Source organism: Ranitomeya imitator, chromosome 7 (assembly GCF_032444005.1).
Source record: "Ranitomeya imitator isolate aRanImi1 chromosome 7, aRanImi1.pri, whole genome shotgun sequence".
Classification (NCBI taxonomy): Eukaryota; Metazoa; Chordata; class Amphibia; order Anura; family Dendrobatidae; genus Ranitomeya; species Ranitomeya imitator.
Genome location: NC_091288.1, coordinates 147,870,076 through 147,883,725, shown reverse-complemented (window position 1 = coordinate 147,883,725; position 13,650 = coordinate 147,870,076). Strand labels below are relative to the sequence as shown.

Sequence of the window (13,650 nt, the reverse complement as noted above, 5' to 3'; positions counted from 1 at the left end):
AGAAGAATGGATGGTTTTGACATTAAAATGGGCACTCCAGGTGTTTTCCTGGCCCCCACTCACTGCCGACTATGCTGCCCCATTGACTTGCATTGGGTTTCGTGTTTCGGTCGATCCCGACTTTACGTCATAATCGGCCGATTTCACTCGACCCGACTTTTGAGATAGTCGGGTTTCGCGAAACCCGGCTCGACTCTAAAAAGGTCAAGGTCGCTCAACTCTAGTCCAGTATATTATAAAATAAAATCATTGGCCACCGATTGGTTTTGCGTTTGCATGTATATGTTGATATTGCTTTGTCTAAAGTATCAACTGCTCCCTTTGTGGCATTATAATCCAAAATAATGTCAGGCTTTCTGTCTTCTCTATCACTTACGGCATTGTCATGGTGCATTGTGCTCATTAGAATTACCTGCTTGTTTTTTTTGGAACATGAGAAACAACAGTTGTATTTCCAGAAAAAAAAAAAGTAGAACTGTACACCTCTCTCTTGCTAAGGATACCTTGCGGTAGTTCAGGTTTGTTTTTTCTTATAGTACCCAGCATGGTAAGTTGTTTTTTCTTCAACATCTGGCCTAGTTGATAGGATGTAAAAAAGTTGTCACTTGTGACATTTTGTCCTTTTAGTCCATGAGTCAAATCGAGAACAATATGCATACCCTGATTTTTTTCAGGTCTTTCACCAAACCCCCAGCCTTCGAATGATAGACTACCAGTCTCCTCTCTCACAAACAGCAAATGGATAATACTAGATAACTACTTGTTTACTGATAAGAACAGTGAAACCACCACCATTTTGAGATGAAGTACACATAAAAAAACATAACTTTTGCAGTCAGAAATAATCAGAGACCTGTAGAACAGTATAAAATGCTATCGGGTCATATTGACCTGAACAGTACAAGAGTAACAATCAGCGTGTAGCAAAAAGTAAACAAAAAAAAATAAAAACAAAAAAAATATATAGAGCTCCACAAATGAGGAGAAGTCAAGATACCACTAGTTTCAAATCCTCATATAAAAAAATCTACAGGGTCTCAAAAATCATTTCGGGTCATATTGACCCGAACAGTACAGCAGGGTTAAAACTGCATTTTGTGTTTACTTGTGTTATCTTTGTCTAATATTTAAATTTTTTTGTAATCTGCAACACTTAAGTGTGACAAACATGCAAAAGAATACGAAATAAAATATTACCAAAACACACTTATGTCGCCGAGTTCAGAAAAGTCCCATCTATCAAAATATCAAAATAATTGACCGGATGAGCAACCTCCTTAAATGGAAAAAATTAAGAACCCCAGATTACGTTTTTGGTCACTGAAATACCCCCCAAAAACGATCAAACTCATATTTATCCCAAAATGGTATAAAAAAAAAATATTGTCTCACCCTGCAAAAAATAAGCTTTCACACAGGTCCATCAACTGGCATCTATGGGTCTTAATAAATGGTAACTCAATGCCCCCTAAAAAAATTTGGGGAAATTTCTGATTTGTTTTTGACCACTAAAATAATAAAAAAACTGTACATGTGAAGAATCACTGTGATCATATTGATGAGCAGAATGTTAATGTCATAATGTATACCATAAAAACAATTCTCATAAAACAATGTCAGATATTTTTTCGCAAGTTCTCCACACTTGAAATTTTTTTCTTGTTTTCAAGTAAAGTAAGTGGTAAAATGAATGGTGTCCGTCAAAAGTGTGGAAGCTCATGTGGACAGAAAAATAAAAAAAAGTTATGGCTCTGAGAAGAAATTGAGGAAAAAACAAAAATGCAAAAAAGAAAATTTGCTGCATCGGGAAGGGGTTACAAATCCCAGAAAATTAATGAATTCCAAAATAACACTTGCCTAATGTTATGCAGGCTCCTCCTTTTATCACAAAACTAGTTTATCAAGAAACAGACTTGATAAACGAGGTGGAGGTGCTGCATTGTACGCTATAAAAGTGTATATGTGTACAGAGATTGAAGCTTCAGAGACTGGGAGTTCTGTGGAAACTGTTTAGGTAAGAATACAAGGAGAGAACAATGGAAAGGACACCATTGTAGGCATTTACTACAGGCCGCCTGTGCAAGTTGAAGATATCGATGAACTTTTTATGCATCAAATGGCTAAGTTCTCCCAAAAATATGACATAGTGGTCATGGGAGATTTCAACTATCCAGACATTTATTGGGAATCTCTCTCAGGTAAAACTAACAGGTCAAGCAACTTCTTATCTTCTCTTGCTGACAACTTTATCTATCAAAAAGTAGGGGAGAAAACAAGGGGATCTGCTACTTTGGATCTAATCCTTATAAACAGGGAGGAAATGGCTGAGAAGGTAAGAGTGGCTGGGACCCTAGGAAGTAGCGACCATGCTATTTTAGAATAACTAGAGGAGGAAGATCTGTGAAGACTCAGACTTCAAAGTTAGATTTCAGAAAGGCAGATTTTAAGGGACTCGGAAAGAGAATCAGAGGGATCCAATGGCTGGATATCCTTAAGGACAACAATGTCCAGGAAGGTTGGGAAATCTTGATAAATTAGATTCTCAAAGCACAATAGTTAACAATTCCAAAAAGAGGGAAGAATACAAAACATTTAAGGAAACCAGGATGGATGAACAGAGAACTTAAACACACGCTAAAAAGGAAGAAAGAAATGTTTATCAACTGGAAAGAAGGAGGCATATCTAAAGAAGAATATAATGCTGTCTGCAAACCTGCAGGGCACGAAACAGATTAACTAAAGCAGATAATGAATTAAGGGTTGCAAGAGACGTCAAAAGCAGCAAAAAAGTATTTTGGGGATGTCAAAAGTAAAAGAAAAGTAAAAAATGCTATAGGATTTTAACAGAATGAAAATGATGAAATGGTAAGAAAGGATGTTGAGAAGGCTGAATGTTTAAATTCCTATTTTGCATCTGTTTTCTCTCAGAAAAGAAATATAATATCAACTTATCTTCACTGTCCTATTGAAGGAGTAGAAGAATCCAGGATATCTAAAAACAGAAAGGTAGTGAGGAAACACTTAGCTAACATAAATGAATTCAAGTCTCCAGGTCCAGATGAATTACACCCCAGAGTACTGAAGGAGATAGCAGAGGAAATTTCTAAACCACTCTCCATAATCTTTGAAAATACTTGGAGAACAGAAGAATTCCCAGAAGACTGTAGAACAGCAAATGACATTCCTATCTTCAAAAAGGGGAATGTGGACGCAGGGAACTATAGGCCTTTGGGTCTGACTTCCATACCAGGAAAGATCTTTGAACAAACTATTAAACGACATGTATGTAAGTACCTGGATAAGAATGAAGTGATTAATCAGAGTCAGCATGGGTTTGTAGCTAATAAGTCATGTCAGACTAACTTAACTTCCTTCTATGACAGAATCAGTGACTGGGTGGATCAGGTAAATGCTGTAGATATAGTATATCTTGACTTCAGCAAAGCATTTGACAAAGTATCCCACACCATCCTAATTGAAAAAATGACTAAGTATGGAATGGACAAGGCAACTGTTAGGTGGATTCATAACTGGCTTAGTGATCAGGCCCAAAAAGTTGTTGTAAATGGCTGCATATCCAGTTGGAAGAATGTCTCAAGTCGGGTACCACAGGGTTCTGTCCTGGGCCCTGTATTGTTCAACATCTTTATTAATGATTTAGATGAAGAAATTGAGGGTACGCTAATTAAATTTGCTGATGGCATAAAGCTAGGAGGGATAGCTAATACTAGAGAACAGAGAGAGAGGATTAAAAAAGATATTAATAAACTGGAGCAGTGGGCAGCAGCTAACAGAATGGTTTTTAACAAGTATAAAATGCAAAGTATTACATTTGGGCAATAAAAATGAAAAAAAAAAAACATTTACAGAATGTGAGGAAAGGGCTAAGTAACAGCACATGTGAAAAAGACATGGGTATACTAATAGACCATAAACTGAACATGAGTCAACAGTGGGATGCAGCAGCAAAAAAGGCAAATGCAATTCTGGGATGTGTTGACAGAAGCATACAGTCTAGATCACGCAAAGACATTATTGCCCTCTACTCCTCTTTGGTCAGACCTCACCTGAAATACTGTGTCCAGTTTTGGGCACCACATTTTAAAAAAGACATCAACAAACTGGAGCAAGTTCAAAGAACAGCGACCAGAATGGTGTCCGGTTTGCAAGCCATGTTCTATGAGGAACTGTTGCAGGATTTGGGAATGTTTAGCTTGCAAAAAAGAAGACTGAGAGGATACTTAAAAGCTGACTTCAAATATCTCAAGGGCTGTCACATTGTAGAGGGATCATCTTAATTCTCATTTGCACAAGGAAAGACTAGAAGTAATGGGATGAAACTGAATGGGAGAAGACACAGATTAGATATTAGAAAAAACTTTTTGACAGTTAGGGTGATCAATGAGTGGAAGAGGCTGCCACGAGAGGTGGAGAGTTCTCCTTCCATGGAAGTTTTCAAACAGAGGCTGGACAGACATCTGTCTGGGATGATTTAGTGAATCCTGCTTTGAGCAGGGGGATGGACCAGATGACCCAGGAGGTCCCTTCCAACTCTATCATTCTATGATTCTATGATTATATTGCTGAATGGAGAGTATGTAATTTGTAAGTTCTGGTATATGCTGAACAAAATATGTCATTATAGATTACTTACTTAGCTCGACAATATACACTGGTTTTGAGGCACTTTACAAAAGTTGGCATTATTGACATATACTCTAAACTCTGCCCCTATTTATGGCAATTATCTAAGAAGCCACATTATTTTGACCACGGAGTTTAAGCCTTGATGAGTCCCTTTTTACTTGTGATGCATGAAATACATCCATGTCGGAGACTAAGCAGGGACAATAAGGGTATTGTTATTTAGGACCTGATTCTGGTCTGCCCTTGTAAGGACAGTAATTTTGTGGATTTAAGGGTAAGTGAAAGTCCCACTTAAAATTAGGACATACCTGGGACATTTGCACCACCTGGAGTCTTGAAGCTTGCTGTCTGACTTTTACTCTCAACATGCCTTGTGTTATACCCCTCAATTGGTAAGACCTGAGTTGTCTGTATGTGGGCAATTACGGACATCATATATATGTGCAATTCTAACAGCCATTGAATAGGCTTGACTCTACAAATATTTTGATTGGATTCAAGTTATTCTGTGATCTTTTTAACACTTTTGTCAATGTGGTTCAGATGTACAGTATACATGCCTCATTAGGATTTTTTATTGCATTAGTAGTAAAAGTTAGATTTAAATTAGTATTTATTTTCACCTGACAAATTAAACAAACTGCCTTCTCTGTATGTGCCAGACCTGTGTCTTTAAATATGTATTTACATAATGAAGCAATTGTTCTCTGATAAGGAGGCAAAGTACTGTTCCTAAAAGGAATGGTTTGGCAAACTGTAAGTTGGAGTAGTATGCTGTAAATGGAAACATATTGTATGCTTTCTTTTGGATCTGTAGGGTACGGGTCTGGTATTATTTTTCTATACTACAAAGTACACCATTTTATGAAAGGATATAGACTATATATTGCTTATTTACTTTTCCAGTTTTCAATACATCCGGCATTAGGTTGTACACACCTATTACATGTGGTAGGTGTTAGGGGTCGAGTTTCTGCCTCTGCACAGGGGCAATCTTGAGCCATCTCCGCTGTGGTCTCCCATTCTTCTCCTGCCGCAGTGGAGCCTGCTCAGCGGAGGCGTCAGTCCCAGCGTCATGCTCAGTCTGACACTCTGCAAAGGGTTACTGCTGTCCTTCCAGCTTCTGCCATTGAAGCCAGTACTGGTCAGCAGCGAGCAGACGTCTTTGGGACTACTTTTCCCCTTCTGAGCATGCCCAGAGCAAGATCTCTCATTGGAGATCAAGGGTCACATGCTCAGGTACTGCAGCAAATCCTATTGGTCCTCTATGAAGGTCCTGAAGGTGTTCAACATCTGTGGCAGCCTCTCATTGGTCCTTCTAGGAAGGTCCTGTACGTGCTGCAGCTATAAGAGGTGCGCATGACCGCACGGCCATGCGCTAGTATCAATTTATGTATGAGCTCAGCGCCAGTGAAATAAGCCCCTAGAATGCTGGCACCTCCAGCGAGGAGTTTCGTGTGTGTGTATTCAGGGACCCGGCTGAAATAAGCCCCTAGAATGCTGGCACCTCCGGCGAGGAGTTTCGTGTTTGCATTTGACTGCATGACCACCACCTGCTCTACTAAGTAGCTGTGTGCCTCTGTGAGCCAAACAGGGCACAGTGTTATCTTTGCTAACAGACTCTGTGAAGTAACAGAGTCTGTTTATACTACTATATTGTACCGCTATATCTAGCAGCAGGTGCTTTCCTGCACGGTGGATCCCGGGTTGCGAATGCACCAACTTCTTTTAATAAATATATATTCGGTGCGTTCCGCCAACCCTAACAGTAGGTGCTGCAAATTAAAATTTTGTGAATGATGTTGTGTTATACATGGTTTGCAGACTTTTATATGGCATTTGGAAAACTGACATTTTAGCTTTTTGATTTTTTTTTCAACAATTAGTATTCATACTTTCTAAATATTATAACTATTAAGTCATAAAATACAATGAAATACTCTAAATTGTAGTTTATTATTTGATATAACTAGACAGATAGCTGATATGCAGAATCCAAAAGAAAACTTTCCAGTTCCTGGCTGGATCATTTCATCCTAATCCCAATCCAGTGGCAAATGAAAACCATTGTAAATTCATCTTGATGTATAGCTGTTCTGTTGTTAATTCTAGAATATTTTCTGATCTTTGGGATTATTAGAGTCATGAAGCTGAAGTTAATGCGATGTCATTGTAATAGTATGCAGGTACTGAGAGTGTCACCACGGAACAGACAGACTAACAGTTGAAGGGTTTATTAACAGGAATCAGGTTCTCCTCACAGGGAGGAAGCAGTAGAATATAACTAACAATAAACAGTGCAAAAATATGGGAATCTACCAGTGTAAGAGAAGTAAGCAGGATTTCTTGAAAAAAGAACACTTATCAGTCTGATGAGGACTTGCTTGAAGGGTCGTCTTCTCCAACGTACAAAAAACACAAAAAGAAAAGAACATGCAGTAACGCAGGGATCAACAAGTATAACAACTACTATTACCCCTGATGAAGTCACTAATGTGACGATACGCGTTGGGTGGGCCACAAGGGGGCTGATTGCCTTATGACCTCCTTTACCTCAGAGAATCGATCAACTATGAGCATGTCCATTGGAATCTTATTTTGGTAACTATATACTCTAACGGATAGCTACAGATCTGTGTACATGATTTTCTTTGTGCTGTTGCTTGTGAATTTGCCTTTCTGGCTAACCATTGGATCGCTTTGTGTTATATTGCACATTTAATTGTTTGCATCATTTGCACTTTATAGCGAGTACTGGTTAGCACGATCTTGGTGCAGCTAAATGCTCAGGACAATATAGGATTATAGAGGTTTTTTGGTAGGGTTTTCAGGTCTCTTGTGGGTTATTAGTCTTCTTGGGTAATTTTTTTATGTATGTTTTTTAAATGTTTTTAACTTTTGATGGTGTGCTGTCTAAAGGACTTGTAATTAATAAATATTGCTATACTTGTTGATCCCTGCGTTATTGCATGTTCTTTTCTTTTTGTGTTTTTTGTGAGTTTATTTTTGGCATGTAGCAGGTTGAACACATAAATTATCATAGATGGTGCCCTCTACCTAGTAGTTTTTCATGTCTTCTCCAACGTAGGCGCCAAGAAACAGCAGCACTTGTCATCCCTCTGTTGTCCGTGAACTGAGTAGTCTCTAGGAATCCGCTCCCTGGGATTTCGGGAGTTAATATGGTATGCACAGGCTCTGAGTCTTTAGCATTTACAGCACAGTCTATCCCGGGAAAACGATGGTCAGTCTATTAAGTCTCTCACCAGGAATCAAGGGCTCTGCACTGATACCGTGGGTACCAGGAGTCACACTCTCTGCACTGATACCGTGGGTCCCAGGGGGTCACAGTCTCTGCACGGATACCATGGGTACCAGGGGGTCACAGTCTCTGCACGGGCCAATGTCTCTGCACAGGTCTCAAAGCGCCCCTCTCCAGTCACAGCAGAGTCCGCTTTCATGTACTCACAAGATGCAGTCTTTCTGGGCAACCTCCCTGTATTTGTCCTCTGACCAGGAGCTCTCTCTCTCTCCCGGAGCGCAGCTGCACCCTGCTCTGACCGCTGCTCATGCTGCTCTGACCCTTGCGCGTGCACCTTTCCCGCTCTCTGCCCAGCTTCCTTCCTGTCCCAGTCTCTAAGTCTGCCCCCTGGGGAACTTGTAGCACAGCTTAATGGTTCCAGGCACGGAGCCGAGAAGGTAATCGCCCCTGACTTTTCTTGTGCGTCACCTCCTTACATCATAACATACTGCCTCCTCTTCACCAGTGACTTGTATCCTGCCATATCTTCCACGTGATAGGATACACATCACCCAACATCACCTCACTTCTAAAGTTTGTAAACAGATATAACTTTCATTAAAAAAACAAGCAGGGGGATGTAATTATGCCAACAGTAGCTTTAATTGTACTCTTTTTTGCATTGTCAGCATCCATCATGACCTCCTCATTATATAAGGCTGAAAGTGGGAGATAGCACCACTGGTTATATTGGGGCTGTCCACTACTGGGCAACCCCAACTTAATCAATTCAGGAGCCTAATTAAAATATAATCTTTATATTCCCCTTATGCAATGGTGCTGTTACAGCAATGTTCGCACCGGTGTTCCCAAATTGTACGGTGGTTTGTGTCATGTGACGGATTCAGCCAATGCACAGTCTCTCATAAGGTGCCTCCCTTATTATTTTATCACAGACATTTGCTCTGATGGAATATCGACAAGCGGATGTTCATTGGCTGTATCCTACATATGACACAAGTCACATCACACTCCTCTCGGAACAGCGGCATCACATCACTAGAGCTGCAGGAGGGGAAAATGTACTGCCTTTATTTCAACTAGGGTCCTGAATTAATTAAACTGGAGACATCTCTTTAATGGAGTTTTCAAGCTCTTTCTTTTAATTAATTAATTAATTAATGGTCTAAATGTGTTCTAAAAAATGTAAATAGCAAATACTCACTCATGCATGCTTAACATCTCAGGCCATATATAAATTAAAGGAAAGAGGTGAAACATTTTTTCAATAGGTGGCATAAGCCCACCCCATTTCGGGGTCCTTCATACAAAAAATATAAAATGATTTATATACATGATATTATGCCATAATGGAAATTATTAGCTACCAGAGGAAGAATCAATATTTATTTTCACTGTTAAGAAATTGGTTTAAAGGAAACTCATCAATCAATTCATTCTGCTCAATCCACAGGCAGCATGAATCATAGTCTAGCTGCATTATTGCCAGCATGTTTCAGAGAAAACATAGCTTAATGATCACAGGCAGAGAAGAGACTAGTCTGGTGCCCCCCTTGGCCGTTATTCTTCCTGCTCTACTCCAGTGGATTGACAGGTCTCTATCATATGTGTACATAGGAATAAAGTGTCAATCAACTAGAGCAATGTGTCAAACTATGTTTTAATTTAAATCCTGAGAATTTTTTTCAGAGGAAAAAAATACTTTGCTGCAATCATGCAATCAATATCTGATGGTTTTGGCAGTATGAATCGACTGGCAGGTTCCCTTTAACCTTACAAAAGTTAGGCTGTACCACATTGCTATGGATCCAACACACTGACAACTAGTTGTAAGCATTCAAATACAAATAGCTCATTCTCATTTCTGAGCATTTATTATTTTAACAAATACATTAAAAAGGAAAAACTATATTAAGTGATATAAATAGTTTATTTACATTACAGAAAAACATCAAGACAATGTATACTATTTCAAATATATCCATACATATTCAAATATATCTGTAGTACATGTTTTCATTGGTGTAGATTACCACAAATGCAAGGCAACATGTGTAGGTCTTTTGTCCTTGTCTTGACTAATATCAATGTAGTCCAAGGTCTCCTCTGGAAGTTTTGCCAATGTGGAAACATGCTTCAAATTAGCCGTGTCGATGCTCTTGTAGTGTTATCTGAACTGTAGTGGCCTGTGTTTTGCTTTTGCCTGTGGATCCGATTGCTTCTTGGACATTTTCTGAAAGACATAGTAAACACCTCCATGAGTATTAAGTCTTGGCCTGAGACAATTTGCAAACACATATGAATATCTATCAAGCTATCAATCTAACATTATCCTAATTCAAATGCTTAAAGGGACACTGTCACCTGAATTTGGAGGGAACAATCTTTAGCCATGGAGGCGGAGTTTTCAGGTGTTTGATTCACCCTTTCCTTACCCGCTGGCTGCATGCTGGCTGCAATATTGGATTGAAGTTCATTCTCTGTCCTTCATAGTACACGCCTGGGCAAGGCAAGATTGCCTTGTGCAGGCATGTACTACGGAGGACAGAGAATGAACTTCAATCCAATATTGCAGTCAGCATGCAGCCAGCGGGTAAGGAAAGGGTGAATCAAACACCTGAAAACTCCGCCTCCATGGCTAAAGATTGTTCCCTCCAAATTCAGGTGACAGTGTCCCTTTAAAGGGCATCATAGCAACAATAAAAAAATCACTGACAAGTAAAATAAATAATAAGAGGATTGAGAAATTAGGTTTTATAAATAAATAAGGACCTAAATAGCATCTTTAGACATTAGCTGTGACTCTGTACTAAGCCAGTAAAGGGAAAGAGAAGAAGAGAGAGGAAAGGGCAAGATGAAACTGTGGTCAAAGAATTTTTGTACAGTATGTGGTGTCTGAGAAATCAACTAAATGAGAAAGATTATAATAATAATATTAATTTTATTTCTATAGCACTCACGTATTCAGCAGCAGTTTGCATTTTAGAGGGGACTTGTACATACAATAGACATTACAGCATTGAAATAAACAAATAGATCAAAACAGATACCAAGAGGAATGAGGGCCCTGCTCGCAAGCTTACAAACTATGAGGAAAAGGGGAGACACGAGAGGTGGATGGTAACAATTGGTTTAGTTGTTCGGACCAGCCATAGTGTAAGGCTCGGGTGTTCATGTAAAGCTGCATGAACCAGTTAACTGCCTAAGTATGTAACAGTACAGACACAGATGGCTAATAACTGCATAAAGTGTATGAGAACATGATGCGAGGAATCTGTTTATGGTAAGAATCTTGAATGGGCAACACAGGGACAGTTAGGTTAAAGCATTGAGACGGTAGGCCAGTCTGAAGAAATGCGTTTTTAGGGCACGTTTAAAACGGTGAAATCCAATATACACATATTTGGTATCGCCGCTTTCAAAATCACACAATCTATCAATATAAAAAAATTAACCTGATCGCTAAATGTCGTAATGAGAAAAAAGTCAAAACGCCAGAACTATGTTCTTTTGGTCACCGCTACACTGCAATAAAAAACAGTAACAAGCGATCAAAAGACCGTATTTACACCAACATGGTGTTAGGGTTGGCGGATTCCACTAAATAGATTTAATGAGGAAGTGCAATCGCGACCCGGGGTCCACCGTGCAGAGATTTAAAACTGCATCTAATGAGAACAATGGAATGCAGTGAGCGATTACTTGCTCACACTGAGTTAAAAGTCACTCAGTGAGCAGCACATGAAATAGTGTCACTTGCACACACACAGACCGCATATCAAATATAAGGGTTGGGGGTCACTTGGTGAATAGTGATCACAAAATAATACGTTTTCATGTATCCTTTAATAAGATGTGTAGTAGAGGGGTTAAAAGGACACTAAACTTCAGGAGGGCAAATTTCCAACGGATGAGAGAGGATCTTGGTGCAATTAACTGGGACAATATCCTGAGACATAAAAATACACAAAGAAATTGGGAGACGTTTATTAGCATCCTGGATAGGACCTGTGCACAGTATATACCGTATGGGAATAAACATACTAGAAATAGGAGGAAACCAATATGGCTAAATAGAGCTGTAAGGGGCGCAATAAGTGACAAAAATAAAACATTTAGAGAATTAAAGGAAGTAGATAGTGATGAGGCATTAAATAAATAGAGAAAATTAAATAAATTCTGTAAAAAGCAAATCAAGGCAGCAAAGATTGAGACAGAGAGACTCATTGCCAGAGAGAGTAAAAATAATCCCAAAATATTCTTTCACTACGTAAATAGTAAGAAACTAAAAAATGATAGTGTTGGCCCCCTTAAAAATAGTCTGGGTGAAATGGTGGATGAGGATGAGGAAAAAGCCAATATGCTAAATGACTTTTTTTCTTCAGTTTTTACACAAGAAAATCCCATGGCAGACAAAATGACTAGTGATAAAAATTCCCCATTAAATGTCACCTGCTTAACCCAGCAGGAAGTGCGGCGGCGTCTAAAAATCACTAAAATTGACAAATCTCCGGGCCCAGATGGGATACACCCTCGAGTACTGCAGGAACTAAGTACAGTCATTGATAGACCATTGTTTTTAATCTTTAAAGAGTCCATAATAGCAGGGTCTGTACCACAGAACTGGCGTATAGCAAATGTGGTGCCAATATTCGAAAAGGGGACAAAAACTGAACTCGGTAACTATAGGCCAGTAAGCTTTACCTCTACTGTGGGTAAAATCCTGGAGGGCATTCTAAGGGACGCTATACTGGAGTATCTGAAGAGGAATAACCTCATGACCCAGTATCAGCACGGGTTTACTAGGGACCGTTCATGTCAGACTAATCTGATCAGCTTCTATGAAGAGGTAAGTTCCAGATTGGACCAAGGGAACCCAGTGGATGTAGTGTATATGGATTTTTCAAAAGCTTTTGATAAGATGCCTCAAAAAAGGTTGATACATAAAATGAGAATAACGGGGATAGGGAAAAATATGTGTAAGTGGGTTAAGAGCTGGCTCAGGGATAGGAAACAAAGGGTGGTTATTAATGGAGCATACTCGGACTGGGTCGCGGTTAGCAGTGGGGTACAACAGGGGTCAGTATTGGGCCCTCTTCTTTTTAACATATTTATTAATGACCTTGTAGGGGGCATTCAGAGCAGAATTTCAATATTTGCAGATGACACTAAACTCTGCAGGGTAATCAATACAGAGGAGGAAAATTTTATAATACAGGATGATTTATGTAAACTAGAAGCTTGGGCTGAAAAATGGCAAATGAGCTTTAATGTAAGGTCATGCACTTGGGTAGAAGTAATAAGATGTAAAGATGTATAACTATGTGCTTAATTCTAAAACTCTGGGCAAAACCGTCAATGAAAAAGACCTGGGAGTATGGGTGGATGACAAACTCATATTTAGTGGCCAGTGTCAGGCAGCTGCTACAAAGGCAAATAAAATAATGGGATGCATTAAAAGAGACATAGATGCATATGAGGAGAACATCAATTTACCTCTATACAAATCACTAGTTCGACCACACATAGAATAATGTGCACAGTTCTGGTCTCCGGTGTATAAGAAATACATAGCTGAACTAGAGCGGGTGCAGAGAAGAGCGACCAAGGTTATTAGAGGACTGGGGGGTCTGCAATACCAAGATAGGTTATTACACTTGGGGCTATTTAGCTTGGAAAAACGAAGGCTAAGGGGTGATCTTATTTTAATGTATAAATATATGAGGGGACCGTACAAAGACCTT

General features: G+C 39.3%; 1 protein-coding gene across 1 annotated transcript in view; it reads right to left on the bottom strand.

The window, feature by feature from the left end:
- Positions 1-6,865: 6,865 nt before the first annotated feature.
- TMEFF2 (transmembrane protein with EGF like and two follistatin like domains 2) overlaps positions 6,866-13,650 on the bottom strand; it is a 1,231,017-nt gene continuing 1,224,232 nt past the window's right edge. The window contains exon 10 of the mRNA XM_069733894.1: positions 6,866-10,139. Coding sequence (XP_069589995.1) covers positions 10,043-10,139 — 97 coding nt within the window. The 3' untranslated portion in view covers positions 6,866-10,042. The remainder of the gene's footprint in view (positions 10,140-13,650) is intronic.